We start from the raw sequence: 21,161 nt of genomic DNA, 5'->3' as shown, positions 1-21,161 counted from the left end.
ACAAGCGAGCAAACACGCACGCACGCGCACGCGCGTAAACGAGCACGCACACTGGATTTTCTCCACTCCGCCCGCCAACAACCACAGCAACGGCCACCGATGGAATGCGTACGGTTCCCGCGTATATTCGAATGACCGCCGCCGCGCCTCCGCCACCGCCGTATGTGTGTATATAGAAGGGTTATAGTCGTCGTTATACCTACGTATTTATTTTGTATTGTTATGTTTTTATTTGTCGACTTTTTTTTTCTACTACTACTACTACTACCAGTACTCCTCGTCAGTTGCAGAGTATGAAATATCACGCACTGGACCCTTACACGTCGGCGGGCATATAGGCAGGAAATATTTTCAAAAGCGAGTCAATTCAACAACCGAATAGAATATAATAAAATAATAAATTATATTATATTATATTATATTATAAATACAAAAACGAATAGATACCTCTCGCCTCTCGGCTCTCTTTACTGCTACCATACTATACAGTATTTTGTGATATTGCAGTTTTGCGCTGAACGGTTAATGATTATTTATTTTATTATTGAGTAACAACTATTATATGTAAGAGTCAAAGTATATTAGGTATACATGGTTGAGGTTTATTAAATAAACAAATACTCGACCATATCATCTATACTAATATATCTCTATGATAATTACCAATTTTAACAAAAAAAAATATTTCATAAGAGAGATAGTTGGCGGATAGATAATATTAGTCGAGACGTCGAGTTATATGTTATATCTAAATGACGTATTTATAATCCAAAGTTTTTGATAAATTATTAACACTAAATTTTGCATACGTATCATTTGTATCAGGTTGTAAGAGTTTTATAATAGTAGCCACGGCCCACGGGTAAGGGATAACATGCAGTTATATTATTATTTTTAAAAGCAAAGTTTTTGGGCGTTTGGCTGAGACTTATATAGAATCAAAACATTTTTTTGGAGAAATAGTTATTAATTACTACAATACAGGTGAATATCTAATGTGTAAAAATATGGAATTCAAATATTCATAAAAATTAATGTGAGTTTCCGGTAAACTTTATATTTTTCAAAGGTAGAAAAACTAATGAGGAGCCTTATATTAAATGTTTAAACCTTAGGCATAAATATTAAAATTTTTAAAGTATTTTTAACTACGAAATAATTTATACATTTTCTAGATTTTAACGAAATTTGTTAAAATTCTAACTTTAAATGCTCACAACAAAAATATTGTAACTATACATTTTTGATATTTTTTTAATTGGTAAATGATCAACTTTTTAGGAACTTTGATTACATTTTCAAGCATTTTTACCTTTTACCCAATCTTAAATATTTTATCAGAATTTTTAAAAATTTTACCGTACATAAAGAAAATGATAGTAAAAACTCTTGGTGAAAAAGTTTTTACAGTTATTCGCCTTTTTATTATATCAAGATAAAGAAATAAATTTGTCGAAAACGTCCCAAATGGTGATTATAGACATAAAAAAACATACATTGTAAAACCATAATAACTACATTAATTGCTTCGCTCGGAATCTAAAATGATTTATAAATTATAAAAGTTCTAATGTAAATAAATGTTTTTTTTCTAGCTATAAGTTTTGAATATTTCATTCCTTCACTTATCAAATCTACAATCTTGGTAAAATCATGTCTTCATCATACATAATATTGAGTAATTTGATAATTTTTCATTGGCTAATGATGATCGTAAATAATTGTTGAATTTTTTATTTTTTATACAGAATAATATATTTTCCCTGCACGAATTTGGCATATAAATTAATATTCTTAAAGTAACTTCAACATTCGAGAATGACGCAATATTGAGGTATAATATTTTATCCTTATTAGAAAATATATATTTACTATAGGTATCAACCAAGTCTTAATCAGAAAAAAAATATTTGCATGTTTAATTCTATTTTTTCCCGAGTAAATTTAGTTACGTCATTCATTTACTTGAGCTTTTTAAGAAAAATATTTCAAATTTGATTTGTCAATTTTGAATATATTGAATATATATATAATATAGGTAATAATGTCATAATGACATTTACATAAAAACATACATGGTTGCAAATGAATATGGTTAATTGACAAGCCTATATTATATAATTTAGTCAAATACCTACTTTTTGAAGTATTCTGTTGAATATTCCTAAGATGGACGCTCAAAAAAGAAAAACAAATTTAAAAAGTGGAATTTATAGCATTACAGCAATGTAGTAAAAAAAATATATATAAAAACTTTTAAAATGATTATTAGTTATTACCTTTCAAGTATACTTATACAAGAAACTTAATATCATCATTAGGGAGATATGTGTAAGAACTTAATTTCATTACGAAACCTCAATAAATAAAGTAAGACTGTAAAAAGGTTAGAAAGGGCTAACTTTTACTAAAAAAAAATTAGGAAGTGGACTGATTTAATATACCTATAAATCATAATATAAACTGACGTCAGACATGCAATCAAGAGTTATGCACACACACACACACACACATATATATATATATATATATACAATATACACTATTATACTGAACAAACTATATAAGTGGTGGAGTTCATTTCTGTTAAAATAAACTATAATGCTATGATAAATAGTAAATAATAAATATCAATACATCTATACACTATAATACGTCTATCACTGTCATTCATTATCGATAAAATAAATATATTAGTTACTAATATAGTAATATTTAATTGGTTAAAAAATGTATCAAATATTCTACCGCGAAATATAATACTTTATAACGCTATAACTTATAATTATACCAATGTAATTAAATTTTAATAATTTTTGAACGAATGGAAGATAATTATTACGAAAAAAAATTATCGTAGCAGCTGGCAGTATATATATATTAGCTAAAACTAATTCATTGCAATTTAATAGATTCGTACGTGTAGTAATACACGAACAAAAACATAAACTTATATATATATATGATATAGGTAATATAATAATAATAATAATAATAATATAGTATATAGTATAGCTTTTTAGTGTATTGTCTACAAATTAATTAATTATTTAATTTTTATTGAATTATAAAATATTCAAAATCAATATTGTTAAACTTTTAGTCTTGCATGACTACGATATATATTCTATGCTTCTACAGTATAAAATAATAAGTAATAACTATAATAATAAAAAACTTATAGTAGGTATTATCATTAAGTGCCAATTAAGTAATTTCCTGATTTACTTGTGTAAATCTCTCGTTTATGCTCTTATTGTAAAATGGCTAAAATTAATATTGATTAATAAATATTATACTAAATAGTATAAGTAATATTGATTTTAGGATTGTGATTTCTCCAATAAAATATTCAAAAAAAAAAAATTAAATTAAATTGATAAGTATATTATTATAATTTAATTTATTACAATTTACAAGTATACAAATTAATTTAATTGTTGTATTTATAGCATATATTACAATAATACCAATGTATACAGTGTTTTTTGTGATATGAATTGTAATAATATGTAGTTTTAAATTCATCTGTAGGTACCTATTATTATAATTGATTTTTTACAATTTACAAGTGTGTACAATTTTAACTATAGTAGGTACACCTATAATTATTGCTGTATTCGGTATTTACGGTACTTATTATAAAAGGATGTATACATAAATACATATTTTTTTGTGATGTGAATTGTAAAACTTAGTTTTGGCTTTTGGATTTTCTTTATTACTAAGTATTGTGGATCAATTCGAAATAAGGTTATAAATTTATAATATATCGTACCTATAATATATATACCAATTACCACTAAAAAGTTATAGGCACTAATTTAATACCTACTCTATAGTCATGTATAGTAAATTAGTAAATGTTAACAACAATTTTGTTACAAATTTCAAGATTATTTTTGAATTACAACAAATAAATAAAGTTGATTTTGTCAAGAACTGATTTCGGGTAAAAAATTCCAGAAAAATAGTGAACCATAGCGAGCATTTTCCATTTATCCTAAATAAGTAGTACTAACACAGAAACTCTACAGTCTACAATAACTATTATTTCAGTGTTATAGTACTACTATTGCTTATAAATATATTTAATTTACTGCCAAAAATAGTCTTCAAAGTTGAAAATGTAAGTATTTTTTCTTCTAGAAACCGTGTACACACCATTTTGCAGAATCTAAAAACTTAAACATCAGGTAAATGAGGTAAATATACTAACTTCTAGCATGTATGAGTACTCTGGTACTCAGAAAAGTATACGTGGTTCAGGTACCTATTCGATGTTCGACGTCTAGGTATTTGAATTCCTCGAATACTTATACATTATCAAATATGAAATAAGTAAATATTTTTGTAGGTGTGTACTACTACTTACTACTTGACATTTTAAAACATACTTATTAAGTACCTACCTAATATTGAATGTATACCTATTAAATTAAACCTACATAAAGAGCACACTGAGATAGTGAGATAAATAATAGGTACAATAAAAAATATATCATATTAATACCTAATTTATTCTTATCTAGGTCTACCGACAAAGCTAACCGAACTGAACTGGCCAAGTCAAAATTTAGTACCTATGGGATACGCTTTGTGTAATATCGTGAAATTATTTAACTTATTTTGCTTCTGTTATAATGTCATAGACTAATGATGACAAAATAAAAAAAACACTAATATATTATTCTTCCTATGGAGGAATTAATAACGAGCGATGACCTCCAAACAAGCCTCCACAATCACGCACGACAATACGGCATACAGATAGGCGATAACATTAGTCGGTGTTGCTTATTTCGCAGTACTGTAAAAACACCATACGTTATCTCTAGAGTTTTCCGTATTATAATTTGTATTGATAAAACATAACCAAAAAATACTGATTCGATTTTCATTTTTTCATCATCATTCAGCCTTGAATTTTTTAAGTGAGTTAAGTCTCAATTAGTTATTATTTAATATTTATTAATTTAACTGTGATATACTCGTATAACTTATCAACGTTCATCATTGATTTTCTATAAGTTGACTTTTAGGTACATTCAGTTTACATCGCTGTATGTTTTACCATTGATGAACAAAAACTTCAATTATTAAGGGACTTAGGTGTGGGATTTATGGTCACAACTTTACGCGTCAAATACGGATGCTTGGACCAGCATAATCATTGAACGCCTACTATCCTAACCTTATTATTGAAGAATCAGATATTTGTGAACTGTTCGTTACCTTCAGAAACGAAAATGTTCAGTTTAGAGGGCGATGATAAAGGTATTGTTTCATTTTTTTAAATATTTGGTAATACCAATTTCTTTCCAATATACCTATGATTTTTTTCCTCAATAAAACTACTTCCATCAATAATTAATATTTTATATAAGATTATTACTTTGATAGACTAAAGTATATACGACCTGTACGGCGCCTATACATGTGTTTTTTTTTTTACCTTTGTGTTATGTTTCATAGTAATTCTAATGCTTTATAGTTTTGTAATGCACATTATATTTGACTATCAATTTTTGGTATTCTTGTTCAATATCAATAGATACCTACTATGTTTTGTAGGATTAGTAATTAGTACTAATTACTATTACAATCTATAATTCAATATTTAAATTGACATAATATAAAATAAAATAAAAAAAATTCTTTTCAATAAAATCAATAATATCTAATATTCACTAAGAACTGAATCGTGGGTTCTACAAATATACATTTTCTAGGCTGTATACAATGTGAAAAAAACAAATCATTGTATAGTGTGCTACAAGGTGTGCTATTTAAGATAAAAAGGTCACATGTTTATTTATAGTAGGTATGGCGATTACAACTAAAACCTTACTACCTATTTAAATATACCCTTTATACATAATTTTATAATAATAATTCAATTATTGATTTCGCTATTTTTTTTTATTATTTTTGAATTAGCCAATAGAGGAATGTTGAATAGTTTTCCATCAGTTCCGTCTCCATATTTAAACTATGACCCTCAACTTCTACCTCAGTCATCTCAGCCAGAATATATATTTCTGGAAGGAGCTGGTTCCAAGCAACGTGGACGTTTTGAATTGTCATTCACTGAAATTGGTACATCATGTTTGATTGGTGCTACAATTGGTGGTATACGTGGAATATACAGTGGTATAAAAATGACATCAATGGAAAATCAAACTAGTACATACAATAGAACACAGTAATATTTATTAATATTATGCTTTATAGTGTATTATTGATTTATCTTAGAAAGTAATATTGTTATATAAATTTTCAGGATCTTAAATAATGTTTTTAAAAATGGAGCACGTTTGTCTAATACATTTGGAACATTATCTGTATACTATAGTATCTTTGGTATCATATTAGAAAAGACCCGGGGATGTGAAGATGAGCTTAATACTATCGTAGCAGGAACAAGCACTGGACTTTTATACAAAGCAACAAGTTAGTGGTTAATTGAGTATTAAGTTATAATTTATTTTATTTTAGAATATTTAACAAAAAATCTCAATGAAAAAAGTAAAAAAAAAAATTATTTTCAAATAAATAAAATACTTAAATTATTTCATACGAGTTTATTATAGAATATTTATAAGTAAGAAGGTTAATTAAAATAATTCTCTGCTTAGAAATTAAATTATTTAAATTAGTCTTTGACTAAAACATATATTTAGTAAACATATTAGATTTAGTTTTAATAATTTTTAATCGTTAATGTTTCTTATGAATAGAATATTCTTAAAATTGGTCCAAAAGTCTTTTCACAAAGTGAATTCATGTTTCATAATTTTTGATTATAAATCAGGTATGATTTATTCCAATAACAGATTAATAATTGTAATACAAATATTACATTTATTTAGCATTATATAGTGGACCATCATTTAACTTTTATCATCTATCTATGTATATTTGTATAAATAAAAAATATATTTACTTATATTTAATTATTTATTTTAATTTTTCAGGTGGCCTTAGAAGGTGTGGCATTGGTGGTTTGATTGGATTTAGTCTTGCTACAGCATTCAGCTTAATTACATCAAGGGATAAAATTAAAGAAATGGGAAGAAACGTATTTCATTCCTAAAAATGTTTACCAAAATAAAATGTTCGCAAAAATAAATGTTCATAATAGTTTTTTAGATATACAGTATAATGCCTTTTGATTGGTGAAAACTATTAACTTATTTGGAGTCCTATCCTGATGAAATTTATTGAATTGTAATTAAAAAATATTTGTATGTGTATAACGTAGATATTTTAATAACTACATTTTAAGTTTGTTAATTGAATTGGTTTTCAATATAATTTCTGTTATGGTTCTGATAAATTTATCAAATCCTCTAGTTTAAAGAAACAGTTAGCAAAAATAAATTTGTCTTGATGTTGAAAAGTATAAAATGTAATTCATCCACCTTATTCTATTATAAAACTATCAGTTAGTTACTAAGGGATATTCTGAACCTTATGTTTATTTGACTAATTGATTTGCTGTTCGTCTAGTGTTAATTTTAGTGACTGATGTAATTGTTATTTGTATATATTTTATCTGGAAAGATTAGAAAAGTTTAGATATTTTGTTTGTAGTTTTATTAATTTATAACATGTTTGTTGGTTATAATAAATAAGAACTAGTATTAGGTATAGTCAATGTTGATTTAAAGCGAGCTTAAACATATTTAATTATTATTGGAGCTCATCAATTTAATACAATTAATTAAATTTGATAATAAATTTATAGATATCATTGTCATACTTAAACACATTTTAAAATTTGATTTTTTTGAGTATGATAACATATTTCTATATTTATATACACTACATTCAACTAAATTAATATTTAATTAGAAGTCCATTATATATATACATATTATACATTTTTTAACTTCCTACTAAATGGAAGTAGTTCTTCAAATAGTTATTTAGTTAAAAAGAATAAAAACTAATAATATTGGTATGTCTAATTTTTATTTTAAATTTGTACTTTTCATAAAGCATACAAATGTAGGATTTTGGTGTGTCGTGTGTCTATCATGAATATTATATTGATTATAAAATATGTGTGTTAATTTATTTTTTTGCTTTCATCCATTTATAAAATATGTCATTATTATATCATATAAAATATAAGACTTATTTGAAAATTTCTTTTGCAGATTCAAGTGTCACATACTTAAATAAAAAATGCAGTTTGTTTTTTTTGCTCTGTATAAAGCAAAGGAGTATGTACATAATATAATATAGTTCAGCATAAATGTACACACTTTTTTTTAATCTTTTTAAGTCATTTATGTAATCTCAATAAAAATATGTTAAATACACTTACACAATTGTGACATATTGCTTATAATTATATTGTATATCTCAGTGGTACAGTCGCTGCTGCCAAATAGGTCAAATTTAAATATTCAGAATTTTTTTATTTCAATAAAAATATGTCCTATAGATTATAGATATCTAATAAGTATTAGATTTTTTTTTTAAATAAAATAATTTTATTATATTTACATACTTCGTAATTATTGTTTTTTTTACTTGTATAATCTATATTTGTTTTGTTAACCTAATGTTGCAGGTACCCTAAATAATATCAATTTTTCGTGTCAACCTAATTGATATTCTCGATGATTAGGTTACTGTATACTCTAAAGCACGAATTAAGATATATCTTAATTTGTGTTTAAACTTGTGGTGTTACATTGGCCAATAATAATTTAATTACTATTATTAATAATTTTTAGTTATTTTAAAAACCAACTATTTAATATAGTATCAAGTTAACAACGACCAACTGAACTATTAATCTTAGCATAAATACACTTTATGCTTAAATGTATGTCTTAATAACTAATAAGTAATAACACTTCTGACGATTCCAAACCGCTAGGTGTCTACAACTTTTTGACATAGGTAGGCAGTGCCATAAAGGGTATAAATTGACGTCTTAGAACTTTAACTAGCTAAAAACTCGTAAAATGGGTTAGAAAAATTAAGTCTATTTAATCTTAAAACTACCAAAATATTGTCCGACTCTAAGAATATAACTCGGCAAGTTTCATCCAGGTCTGTAGGTAAATTATAATTTTTTTACACCATTTAATAGTCTGTGTTTCGAATAACCATAATAGTAAATAGTAAATGGTATATGATTTTTATCAAATTAATTTCTCTGTCGAATAAACTGGTAGGTAGTCTTAACAAAATAACAATAATCATATGGTATTAGTGACCCAGTAGTCTAGTTAATTTTCGTATAGAGCGCCGTGTTAGTCTGCGTCCCGAATAGCACGTAAGTATCATTAACATTGTATTTGAACATGGCGCACATAGTATAAATTATGATAATACGTACTAACTACTAATACTAATAATTATGTTTACCTAAGTTGGTAAAATAAAACAAAAATGTTGAGCTTAAATAGTATGATTAACTACAACAAAGTAGGTACTAAAAACTTTAAAGAGTAAAGAGGGGCCGAGCTCAGCTCAGTTCAGCTGAACTCAAAGCGACGAACTCGACGAAGCCGCCCCATTCGATAATTCGATGCGCAACTGGTATACAGAGTGATTATTTATTATCAAAGTCGGCATACTTGCTGCGATTTTATTAATTTTCAACTTCGTACAGTATATTATTATGTCTTCAAAATTGGAAACCTAAATGTCGATAAATAGATTGAAATTTTCAATTGTCTAATGCCTGGAAAATAATTGCCTTATTCGCATAATTAACAAAAATAAAATCACTCTGTATGCAACGTTTGTTTGAACGATATGATAAGAAGAAAATGATGGGACCGTTTTTATCTTTGTTGATAAGGATATGAAACAATAATCTGTTGTAATTCTTTGATTTTGTATGCGTTAATAGTATTATGAAAACTATATTCTTGGATGTTTTTATTTAATTAGCTTGTAGATGTGTGTATCTTAACATAGTAAGGATTTTCGTCACTCAACAAAAACTGTGGTCAATTATTGGTTTTTATCTAAATTTAATCATCGTTTTAAAGACTGTGAGATTGAAAAATGGCAGCTCAAATCAAACCTGGGCCAAGCTCAAGCAATGATAAGTTCAATTCAAACCGCAAGCCTGTATTATTGGCCAAACTTGAAGGATGCAGTGACAATGTGAACAAGGCCATCATTATTCCGGAAACTGATGGAGTCATTAGTGTTTCAAGTGATCGGTAATATTATTATTTTAATTTAAGATTGGTTGAGATTTTATTTTATAGTACATTAAATATTATATCTACTAATGAAAAAGTGATTTATTATAATGTGTAAACATTTTTACAATGAAAAATTTGATATGTAGTAGTTAATCGTCATGCATCTACGTCTGATACAAGTTTCGCTGGTATGCCTCACTTGTAACATCTTAAATGATTTATATGTCTATACTAAATTTGCAATTTCTCATAAAAATAATTCATTATAGATTAATTTATTACATATTATAGATCTTTTAACAATTAACTACCTGTAGAATATATTATGACATAACGATAAGGTTATCATCAACTCATAACTTAATAATAGGTATTTGGTCCGACATCGTGAACACAGAAATATGTTTTTATTACTTTTTTTTTGTAAAAACAATACAACTATATTATAATATAACAAAATTTAAGTTCAAGAGTAGGTTAATTCACTCCAATATAAACATTAACAATGATGATTTAAGCAGAACTGCTAATCACAAATTTGTCATATTTCATGTGGGTTAGAGAGTATAAACAAACAATGTGTTGATATCCTCTTAAAATATATACTATTTTGCGCATTATATTAGATAGCCTATAATTTAAATTGTTTAGGCTCAATTTAGGAACACATTGAAAAGTAATTAGTTTATATTGTTATAAGCATGATAATTAATATTGTACATAGACTACAACATTTACACGAAGGTACTATAAGTAATCTAGTAGTATTTATTTAATACATTTTGTATAAAAATGTATTAAATGTCAGATAATTTTTTTTTCCAAGTAAATTAAATGTTATCACAATATATTAAAATAACTATAGACATAAGATTTTATATTTAAATAATTTATTTTAAAATAAAAATATTTATTTTTGATATTGAACAAAGTGAGGCCTCCACTTAAAAAAAAACACATGAATGTCTAATTTATAAAAATAAAAAAACATGTATTATGTTTGGAATTCTATTCACTACTCTAGATAAATTGTAATACATATTGTATACATAATCATTTATATTTATTAATTTTTCAGTTTTTGTGTAATTAAGATTACTTAGCTTAATAAAAAGTATCTTAGAAAAGGCATTGCTTTTTTAACATTAATTTTAAATTTTTGACAAATAATATTTCAAATCAAAATATACTTATGTATTTAAAAAATTGCATTAATTAATTTATCATATAATTAAAATATAATGAATTCTAATTTAATAATTTAATATAATATATTTTATTTCTAATTAAAATTGTCATTGTTATTAGTTTAAATATTATTACTTCTTTGATATTTTCATTATAATATATGAAAGAACGTTTATCCAAGTGTTAAAAATGATTTCCTCTTGTAAACATTATCTACTATAAAGATGATGTAAATTAATTAAAAGCAAACTCATTATTTGCTCTTAATTTTAATTTTCCTATAAATCATTTAAAAGTATACCTATGTAATAACAATTTATCTTAATATTTTTTTTAAGAACACAATATTATTAGATTAGGTTGGATTAAGAATACTAGATATAAATACTTGATTTTTATTTTGTAATAATGTATTAACTCATGGAATTATTGTTTATACGAGTACATAGGCATTAAAAATAATATTAATTAAATAAAAAATTATAGTATACATATAATCTTCAGAAAGTTTATTTACTTAAAATATTGTAATGAGTATTAATTTATTCTTGTCCATTAATTAAGTTATTAACATTTTCAGATCTGTTAGAGTTTGGTTAAAAAGAGATTCAGGTCAATATTGGCCAAGTATATGCAATTATTTGCCATCACCTGCTGTTGATTTATTTTATCGACCAATATCTAGACAATTATTTGTTGGACAAGAAAATGGAACCATATCAGTAAGTGTCACATCATTATTATAATAATAGTTTATTTAAAAGTGTGAAACACACTTTTTTTTATTGTATTTGTTAAATTTTTTCGAATTTTTTTAAGTATTAAATTTGATAATTTTCATCTTTATACAACTGTTATTTTTACTTTAATGTTTAGTTTGTAATTAATATTATTATTTCTTTTCTATTGGTTATAAACAGAAAATTATTCAAAAATTTTATTTTATTTAACCAGGAATTTATTTTAGAAGAGGATTTTAATCGCATGGAGCCTATAGGTGATATTTTAGCTCATTATGGCCGCATAACTGGAATGATCTGGACTGAAGTAGCCATAGATGGTGCTGTGGAACAATGGATTTTAAGTACATCTCGTGATAAAAGATTTCAATACCATAATGCAAAAAATGGCAATCCAATTGGCCCTCCATTTGTGTGTGCAGCGTGGTGTACATCTTTGGAGTATCCTTTGAATTAAAATTTATCTAATAAGAATAGCAATGAGTAGCTTTATAAATAAAATAATTCTGTTATTATTCATATAAACATAATTGTGATTAATAATTTAATAATATTTATAGTATATAAATACAATTTTGATTGTATCATGTTTATGTGTAAATAGTTGTACAGAATATAAGTAAATTTGATTTACATTACCTTAAATTAGATATGATGCTGAGTCAGCTCATGCTTTTGTTGGAGATTACTCTGGAAATATTACAATGCTTAACATAAAGGCTGATGGGTTACAAGTTGTGACTACATTGACTGGCCATACTGCATGTATTGAAATGCTCACTTGGGATTCATCAACAAGACGTTTATTTTCAGCTGGACATGATCGTTTAATTATAATTTGGGATATTGGTGGAGGTCATGGCACGGCTTATGAACTTCATGGTCATACGTATGTATTTTTAATATCTAATTAAAATTTTAAGTTATCATCACTTGAAATAATTTATAATTATTAATGATTATATTGTAATAATAATTGCAAGTATAATAATAATAATAATAAAAAAAAATTATACATTTTTTTAGTAATCGAGTAACATCGTTGGCATTTGTATCATCTAAAAATCAATTAATATCGGCCGGCGAAGATTCTGTCTTGGTATTTTGGGATTTAAACGCAGAAAGAAAAGAAGTAAGTTTTTTAAGTAAATTTACATTTTTCAATTTTGATTAGTATTCCTAAATCAAAACAAAATATTTATGTGTTAACATTTTTTATATACTGTGAAATTGTAATTCTACTACATAACATTATTGTTACAAGTTACTACCATTTCGTTACCACAACTGCTTTGTTTTTTTTCTATTTTTATAAATAGTTTTAAACTGACCAATCTCATAATTTAAGTTCATGTACTAAAGATAAGAATTAAGCTATACATTAATAATGTATAACAAAATATCTTGCAGTTTATAATTATAAAATTTATGCATATAATTATCATATATTTTTCTCATTGAGCAATGATTTTTAGATTTTGTTGTGTTTCGTTCTATTCGTTTAATTAATTTTATTTATTAATTCTTATGTAGACACCTCCTTGGGCTGAATCAGATAACTGTGAATCTTGTAGCCGACCATTTTTATGGAATATCACTGGAATATTTGAACGCAAACAATTTGGTTCAAGGCAACATCATTGTAGAGCATGTGGCCGTGCTCTTTGTGATAAATGTAGCCAAGAACAATCGACCATACCATCTATGGGATTTGAGCTTCCAGTAAGGGTCTGTAAATTCTGCAGCAGTAACATAGAGTAAGATTTATTTTGATATTATATTTATATATTGATATTTGATGTTTTATATTATGATCTATTTAACAAACTTATTTGTTTTTAGTCATACACCGCTTGCAACATTCCATGATACTAAGCATAGCGTAATGTCAATTACAATGGATTTACAACGGAAATGTGTCGTGACAGTTGGTCAAGACAGAGTTATAAAAATTTGGGACGTGTCAACGCTATTATAAACTCTCATTTGCAATTTATATATTTAACCATTGAATATTTTAAGGTTCTTTTCTGTACCTAAACTTAGAAAATGAGCCTATATCTATGCATTTATCACTTTAAAAATAACTTAGTTAAACATTAAAAAAAAATATTGTATCTAATGGATGATAATGTTATTTGTTTATAATACAATATAAACACAAACACATATTCATATAAATAAATTGAAAACCTATAATTTTAATCAATTAAATTATACCTACTATTATTATTATAGTAAATTAGGTATTTTATGTCATAAGTAAAAATAAACTTAAGTATGCAAATTATTTAAAACCTTTTTTTATTTATTATTACCTATTGTTTATTTATACAAGTTGCAGTATATTTAATATTTAATTGACTGAACAAATTTAATTTTAAAGGATCAGATTAGGCTGCATTCAACCCTCAACTGTAAAACTGTATGTTTTGGTAAATTAGTTAAATTAATAAATTTAAAAATACATAACTGAATTTTTAACAAATCATTAGATAATACCACGATTAAAGATAGTACTACTATCTTTAATCATGGCCCATGGGTAATACATGTATCAAAATGATGATATTAATAATAAATTTGTTTAGTACATTATAAAGTAACTATATTTTGTGTTTGAAATGTAGGATTATAAATACTTTTCTAGTATAATTTATTTGCACCTTATCTGAAACTATTTATTTCTATGTATTATGTATAACAGTAAAGCTATACAGCAGAGCCAGATATTAGTTAAATCTTTACCTTTTTTTGGAATTACAAACCCTCTAATTTGAGTTAAAATTACATTTTTTTTAAACAACTTTCCGACATCAAATTTTTATCTAACTTAAAAATTGACAGTTTGAGAACGAGTTAAGGTTTCAAAAAGACAACAAATCATATAAAATAACGTGTATACAAATTGAAGCGCAATTCAATACATCGAAATTTTAATTTTAAATCACTCTTAATTGGGCCATAATTTTTTACATTATTATTATTCAATAAAATGTAATAGCTATTCGAATTATTATTAAAAAATTATAAATAATATAGTATCTGGTATCTACCTAAATATTGTATGGCGTATGCATAATGCCATAATACATACCTATATATCTAGCTATTAATAATTTTAGTGTTACTAGGCACTAGTAAAACACGACAGCGTTAGATTGAGCTATTAAGTCGCGCTCGGCAGTTTTATAATAGATACCCAAATATTATTTTGCGGACGCGGAAACATAATTTTAAAACACTATTTTATAGTTTTTAAATATTTTCAAGTATAATCTGATTGCCAATACATCCTCCATATGGCCCCTATGGCAAGAAACAAGACTTCGGTGCCAACGGACGGCAATGATCGCGAAGGTGATCACTACAACACGGTTGACAATCCGACAGACGAGTTAGTCATCGATCAACCGGGCAATTTCGTCAGCGGTATCGTCGAGATGAGACGAGGCCGTCGGTCACGTAGACGCCGATCAAGGCGAAGGTCCAGGAGGGCTGGCCGCAGGCGGTCGAGCGTAACCAGTGGCGCGGACGAAGACGAGCAGGACACTGAGGAGGACACATCGGATAATACTAGCCAGGAGCAGGACAGCTACGATGACGACTCGTCCACGGACGCTGACAACGAAGCTGCTGATGCGATGGGCCGTAGGAGAAGGGGTAGGAGGAGTAGAAGACGGAGGGGCAGACGGTCGTCGTCGCGGAGTAGAAGACGGCGGAGCATGAGTGGCCGTGGCCGGCGGCGCAGAGTCGCGGGCAATAACACTGTCGTAGACAGACAAGACCTCGCGGGAATGTCCGACGGCGTTGAAATCACGGATGCTGCGAGGGGCCGCCGTCGCCGCAGCGGTAGCCGGAGGAGGAGGTCCTCGAGTAGGCGAATGGTGCGCAGGCAGAGGAGAGTCCTCGCGGAGGAGTGTGGCGATTCCACCGCCGACGAATTAAACATGTCCGACGCAACACCATCGAACAACTTGCTGGTATCGACTACCCGCGACGCTTCGAGGTCCCGGAAACCCCGACGCCGCACAAGTAGCAAATCACACAAATGCTGACGCAGTCATCCGTTTTTTAAATATTTTCCAACACGACAAATACCTACACCTGCAGTGATAAACAATATTTTTTAAAAATAAATAAACTACAAACATATTTGTACTCTAATTCTTAGATCACAACGATTATATATGCGTATGTCATTTCATAGGCGTGAGCAGACTTTAATTTCCGATCGACTCTGGAAAATAAGTACCCCAATACTTGGAAAATGCCCCTAATTTTTTTTAAATACATACCTAATTGTCCTAATTAGGTAATATGCATACTATAAAAATAATTAACTATTCTTAATTAAACCAAACTTTTAACTAAAATAAATAGTTAATAGAAATAGTTTTAATTAAGAGAGAGAAACAACTTTTATTTTCAATAAAGCGAGCTGCTCACAATGTGAGTTGCCAGTAGACACAGCATACAGTAGTATTATAGTACTAGTGACTATAATATTTTAATTAAAATTTTGTATTTATATCTCTACTAAGATCGTTTATTTATCTTTACTGCACAATAGTTATGAATAGTATGTTGCAACTACAATTATATAGAAATTATTTTTTTCCATTAAGACATTTTTGAGCGGAGCAAGTGGTGTTTTTTTCTGTGTGAGACCTTCTTAAAATTTTGGGGTAGGATAAAAATTGCCTATTTATCTCTGCAGTATGATATTTCTATGTACAAATTAGCATAATTTAATAGTTTAATGGTAGGTATTTGTTAATACAATTAGTATTTTCATAATTTATATTGGTACGAGGTACCTACCTGATTATAATCGATATAGGTATAGTATAACGGTACATAGTAGTAAATACTATTTACATTGTTATGTTGTTATGTATAAATTGATTCTTATTTAACAATTTAACTATTTTAATTACCGCCTATCGTTATTCGTTACTCTTTAGTCGTTACTATCGCGGTAATTTTACAACGATATAATTATGACTGATTAAAATTAAAGTAACAATAACAATTATAAAATTAGGATTTTTGGTTTTTATAGGTAAGCTGAATTTTGAAATATTATTATTTATTATAAGGAAAAAATATCGACTTCTATTGACTTGGAACATGCCTACACAGTATTCGTTTATCCAGGACTGAAATAAACATATTTCAGTCCTGGATAAACGAATAAGTATGTTATCTAAGTAAGTGTGTTATCTTGCACAGTTGCACGTTGGTACTTATTTTAATTTTAAAAGTATACTTTTTGAATGCGGAATACAGACATATTATTTATTAACATATAATAAATACGAAAATGACTAGCTAAAGGTACGGAAAATAAAATTGATACATATCCAGTATATCTGTCGACTGCCAAGAGTTTCGGTGACAATTTAAGTAAAAAATTAAAATCCAAATTGATTACTCGTATTTGTATGATGAAATTATTAGCATAAGTATATAGACCTTCGGTGTTCAATAAGGCGAATTATAAGTTTGCTTTGGGAAATTTAACAATTAATATTCAAATTCTGAACATATTTTCCCACAAAAAATGGTTATACAATGCAAATATTAAGCGTCTTTGGAAATAAACACCATCGGTGATTTTCATACGATCATCTGTCACGTATTATGGCTGGCCAATTTGGTATACCTACGAGAACTTAGTTATTCTATTCGGTGTCTTGTTTGTTAGTGTAGTACATAGTGTACAAACGTTTCAGTTCTATTTTTCGTCTTTCACATAATTTTTTTTTGCTTTTAAATCTAATTCGATTACCGGTGTACGATAATCATGCGGGAAATTTGTCATTTACAAGCGGGTCAATGCGGAAACCAAATCGGCGCTAAGGTAATTCAATTAATATTTATACATTCTAAATGAGATTTCAATAATTTTTCATAACATTTATAATTATATGTACTCATTACCAATAAATGATAGGTACTTACACGATTAAGTGTTACATATTATATATTTATTATAAACTGTTTAGTTTTGGGAAGTCATATCCGATGAACACGGTATTGATCCGACCGGATCATATCACGGGGATTCTGATCTACAACTGGAACGGATCAATGTATATTATACTGAAGCGCTCGGTAAATTAATTTATGAATAATAGGGTCTCTAGTTACTAGTTACACTGTATTATTCTATGATTTCATTACTTATTATAAAAAATATCAATCAAGGCCGTAACTGGGAAGAGGGTCCAGGGGTCCGGACCCCCCCCCCCCGAAATTTTTAAAAGTAAAAATATTTTAGTGGTGAATACAGTTTATTGACTATACATTTTCAACGTTTATATTTAAAAAAAATGTTGGACCCCCTCTCCGAAATTTTTTTTCAGTTACGGTCTTGATATCAATTGTATGTATCTAATGCGTATTGTGTAATAATAATAAAAAATAATACGATTACTTTTGCAACGAAATATTAGGTGGTAAATATGTACCTCGAGCAATTCTTGTGGATTTGGAACCGGGTACTATGGATTCGGTGAGATCGGGCCCTTTTGGTCAAATTTTTCGACCAGATAATTTTGTTTTTGGACAATCCGGGGCGGGAAATAATTGGGCCAAAGGACATTATACGGAAGGCGCAGAGTTGGTGGATTCTGTCTTGGACGTAGTCAGGTACTTAAATATACGATTATATGAATAATTTTACATTGCCGGTTTTCGTGTTAAATAACTGGGAAAAAAATGTGTGTTTCAGGAAAGAAGCAGAAAGTTGCGATTGCCTGCAAGGGTTTCAACTGACCCACTCATTGGGCGGCGGAACTGGTTCCGGGATGGGCACACTTTTGATATCTAAAATTCGGGAAGAATATCCGGATCGTATTATGACGACATACAGTATTGTTCCTTCGCCCAAGGTACCTATAATTAAAATTAAATTCTTAAAATATTTTTAATAATAATTTTTTTTGAAAATATATTTATCTACATTTTCATTTTAAATGCAAGCATATATTAAATAAAATAATTACATTTGGTTTACTTTTACGTATGTAAAGCATCAGTTATTTGAAAGTGTTAAACATATTATTTAAACGTTAGTTGGTTTTTCTGTCAAGGGTTATTTATTATTACATTAATTTATAGACGAGTGCATTACAGTATATTATATAGATTATATACCGGTAAAAATTACTACCTAACTATAGTCATTAATAAGTATAAACGTATGATAGATGTTTAAATATGTATATTTCAATTATTCGACTTGAAATTAGTTACATAGTTACGCCGGTATACAGCGACCCTGTCATCACGTCACGCGTCGGTCTTTCGTTACTTATACTAAATAGGCCACTGGCCCGTGCTACATTTCAAATTACTTTATAAAAATATAAAATGTTAGGATTTTTTTGTATTTTATTTTATTATATTTATAAAACTGATATAATTTTTATTGTATAAAACGTAGACAAAATTTTTATAATTTTTTAAATGTTAATTGTAAATTGAATTGACCTTTTTTTTTTTATTATTTTTGCTTTCTATGTTCTCTGGCCCGTTAGATTTACACTTTCAAAAAATTGGCCCTCTAGTAGTATTGAGTTGCCCATCCCTGCTATATACCGTAACCCTAATTACCTATATACGCTACTGTCGCAGTTGTATGCAATCGGGCGTAATAACTCGCGCATACAACGTCTCCTATATAATCGTTTTATCGCGTATTCACACGATTTCCGTGCGCAGGTATCGGACACCGTTGTGGAACCGTACAACTCCACGTTATCCGTGCACCAGCTGGTCGAGAACACCGACAAAACGTTTTGCATCGACAACGAAGCGCTGTACGACATATGCTTCCGGACCCTGAAGCTCACCACACCCACTTACGGCGACCTGAACCACTTGGTGTCGGCGGCCATATGCGGCGTGACCACGTGCTTCCGGTTCCCCGGACAGCTCAACTCCGACCTCCGGAAGCTGGCCGTCAACATGGTGCCGTTCCCGCGCCTGCACTTTTTCATCACCGGGTTCGCGCCGCTCACGTCCCGCGGTAGCCAGCAATACCGCGCGCTCACCGTCCCCGAGCTGGTGCAGCAGATGTTCGACGCCAAGAACATGATGGCCGCGTGCGACCCGCGCCACGGCCGGTACCTGACGGCCGCCAGCATATTCCGCGGCCGCATGTCCATGAAAGAGGTGGACGAGCAAATGCTCAACGTGCAGACGAAGAACTCCAGCTACTTCGTCGAGTGGATACCGAACAACACGAAGACCGCGGTGTGCGACATACCGCCCAGGGGCCTGAAGATGTCGGCCACGTTCATCGGCAACACCACGGCAATCCAAGAGATGTTCAAGCGCGTGTCCGAGCAGTTCACGTCCATGTTCCGGCGCAAGGCGTTCTTGCACTGGTACACGGGCGAGGGCATGGACGAGATGGAGTTCACCGAGGCGGAGTCCAACATGAACGACCTGGTGTCCGAGTACCAACAGTACCAGGACGCGACCGTCGACGAGGACGGCGAGGGAGATGACGACGACGAGGACGCAGAGGCGTAAGCCCGAAGCAGCTGCCGTCCATCACAGATTATAATATTATGTTACACGCACCTATTTCGATTACCTACTCTACCTACTACACAATAAACGAGGCGATGCGTTTATGGTGCGGTATGCGTTTGGTGTGACGTAATCATATAATATACAGCGTGTGTGTGCACGCGAAATATCTACATGGCTATATGTATAAAAATATATAAAATATTCTGTCTAATCATCATAATATTATTATTGTTAATTCTGGTGATCAAAATATATATAATTAAAATTATTCCATCGATGTACGTTTGTGTGTGTATACCTAAATAATAATAATAATAATATGTTAGGTACTGACGGTACTGTCGCAGTGTCATGTCATAGGCACTGAAGTTGCAAATTGCAAGCACTTCCTGGAATTTTCAAATAATTATACATCAGTGCTTTCAACCAAACTTAACGGTCACAGGACCCCAAGGAAGCTACATCTTAAGATGGGGCCTTTAAAACACGGTTCCGATGC

The 21,161-nt window shown here is 29.1% G+C and overlaps 4 protein-coding genes across 6 annotated transcripts; all 4 read left to right on the top strand.

The window, feature by feature from the left end:
- The first annotated feature begins 4,787 nt into the window (after nt 1-4,787).
- Nucleotides 4,788-7,159, top strand: LOC132926960 (mitochondrial import inner membrane translocase subunit Tim23-like). Of its 3 annotated transcripts, none has more exons than XM_060991389.1 (5): nt 4,788-4,934; nt 5,032-5,277; nt 5,941-6,205; nt 6,284-6,453; nt 6,978-7,159. In XM_060991389.1, exons 2-5 carry the CDS (start codon nt 5,250-5,252, stop codon nt 7,094-7,096), a joined length of 582 nt encoding a protein of 193 aa, XP_060847372.1. In that variant the 5' UTR covers nt 4,788-4,934; nt 5,032-5,249; the 3' UTR covers nt 7,097-7,159. The 3 variants fall into 3 exon arrangements, with proteins under 3 accessions (XP_060847372.1, XP_060847373.1, XP_060847371.1); XM_060991390.1 differs by having other exon boundaries at nt 4,801-4,934; nt 5,043-5,277; XM_060991388.1 differs by lacking the exon at nt 4,788-4,934 and having other exon boundaries at nt 4,941-5,277.
- Nucleotides 7,160-9,793: 2,634 nt separating this feature from the next.
- Nucleotides 9,794-14,718, top strand: LOC132926974 (WD repeat and FYVE domain-containing protein 2). The gene is made up of 8 exons (XM_060991414.1): nt 9,794-9,947; nt 10,023-10,199; nt 11,953-12,094; nt 12,327-12,553; nt 12,762-13,001; nt 13,139-13,244; nt 13,646-13,869; nt 13,955-14,718. The coding sequence occupies exons 2-8, from the start codon at nt 10,039-10,041 to the stop codon at nt 14,088-14,090; spliced, it is 1,236 nt and encodes a 411-aa protein (XP_060847397.1). The 5' UTR covers nt 9,794-9,947; nt 10,023-10,038; the 3' UTR covers nt 14,091-14,718.
- A 519-nt stretch (nt 14,719-15,237) lies between these two features.
- On the top strand, nt 15,238-16,923 carry LOC132927506 (micronuclear linker histone polyprotein). The gene has a single exon (XM_060992048.1). The coding sequence runs from the start codon at nt 15,415-15,417 to the stop codon at nt 16,168-16,170; it is 756 nt and encodes a 251-aa protein (XP_060848031.1). The 5' UTR covers nt 15,238-15,414; the 3' UTR covers nt 16,171-16,923.
- Nucleotides 16,924-17,844: 921 nt separating this feature from the next.
- Nucleotides 17,845-20,832, top strand: LOC132927182 (tubulin beta chain-like). The gene is made up of 5 exons (XM_060991662.1): nt 17,845-17,978; nt 18,124-18,232; nt 18,574-18,769; nt 18,852-19,011; nt 19,844-20,832. Exons 1-5 carry the CDS (start codon nt 17,922-17,924, stop codon nt 20,657-20,659), a joined length of 1,338 nt encoding a protein of 445 aa, XP_060847645.1. The 5' UTR covers nt 17,845-17,921; the 3' UTR covers nt 20,660-20,832.
- Nucleotides 20,833-21,161: the final 329 nt, after the last annotated feature.

Source organism: Rhopalosiphum padi, chromosome 3 (genome assembly GCF_020882245.1).
Source record: "Rhopalosiphum padi isolate XX-2018 chromosome 3, ASM2088224v1, whole genome shotgun sequence".
In the NCBI taxonomy this organism is placed as follows: Eukaryota; Metazoa; Arthropoda; class Insecta; order Hemiptera; family Aphididae; genus Rhopalosiphum; species Rhopalosiphum padi.
The sequence above is the reverse complement of the archived record's forward strand: the minus strand, read 5'-3'. Positions and strand labels throughout refer to the sequence as shown.

Excerpts from the sequence above, each read along its gene's own strand:
- LOC132926960 (XM_060991389.1), top strand. The coding sequence starts at position 5,250 with ATGTTCAGTTTAGAGGGCGATGATAAAG. Across the intron at positions 5,278-5,940 it reads TTTAGAGGGCGATGATAAAG|CCAATAGAGGAATGTTGAAT; the intron begins GTATTGTTTCAT and ends TTTTTGAATTAG. Across the intron at positions 6,454-6,977 it reads ACTTTTATACAAAGCAACAA|GTGGCCTTAGAAGGTGTGGC; the intron begins GTTAGTGGTTAA and ends TTAATTTTTCAG.
- LOC132926974 (XM_060991414.1), top strand. The coding sequence starts at position 10,039 with ATGGCAGCTCAAATCAAACCTGGGCCAAGCTCAAGCAATGATAAGTTC. Across the intron at positions 10,200-11,952 it reads ATTAGTGTTTCAAGTGATCG|ATCTGTTAGAGTTTGGTTAA; the intron begins GTAATATTATTA and ends TAACATTTTCAG. Across the intron at positions 13,245-13,645 it reads TAAACGCAGAAAGAAAAGAA|ACACCTCCTTGGGCTGAATC; the intron begins GTAAGTTTTTTA and ends ATTCTTATGTAG.
- LOC132927506 (XM_060992048.1), top strand. The coding sequence starts at position 15,415 with ATGGCCCCTATGGCAAGAAACAAGACTTCGGTGCCAACGGACGGCAAT.
- LOC132927182 (XM_060991662.1), top strand. The coding sequence starts at position 17,922 with ATGCGGGAAATTTGTCATTTACAAGCGGGTCAATGCGGAAACCAAATC. Across the intron at positions 18,770-18,851 it reads TCTGTCTTGGACGTAGTCAG|GAAAGAAGCAGAAAGTTGCG; the intron begins GTACTTAAATAT and ends TGTGTGTTTCAG. Across the intron at positions 19,012-19,843 it reads GTATTGTTCCTTCGCCCAAG|GTATCGGACACCGTTGTGGA; the intron begins GTACCTATAATT and ends TTCCGTGCGCAG.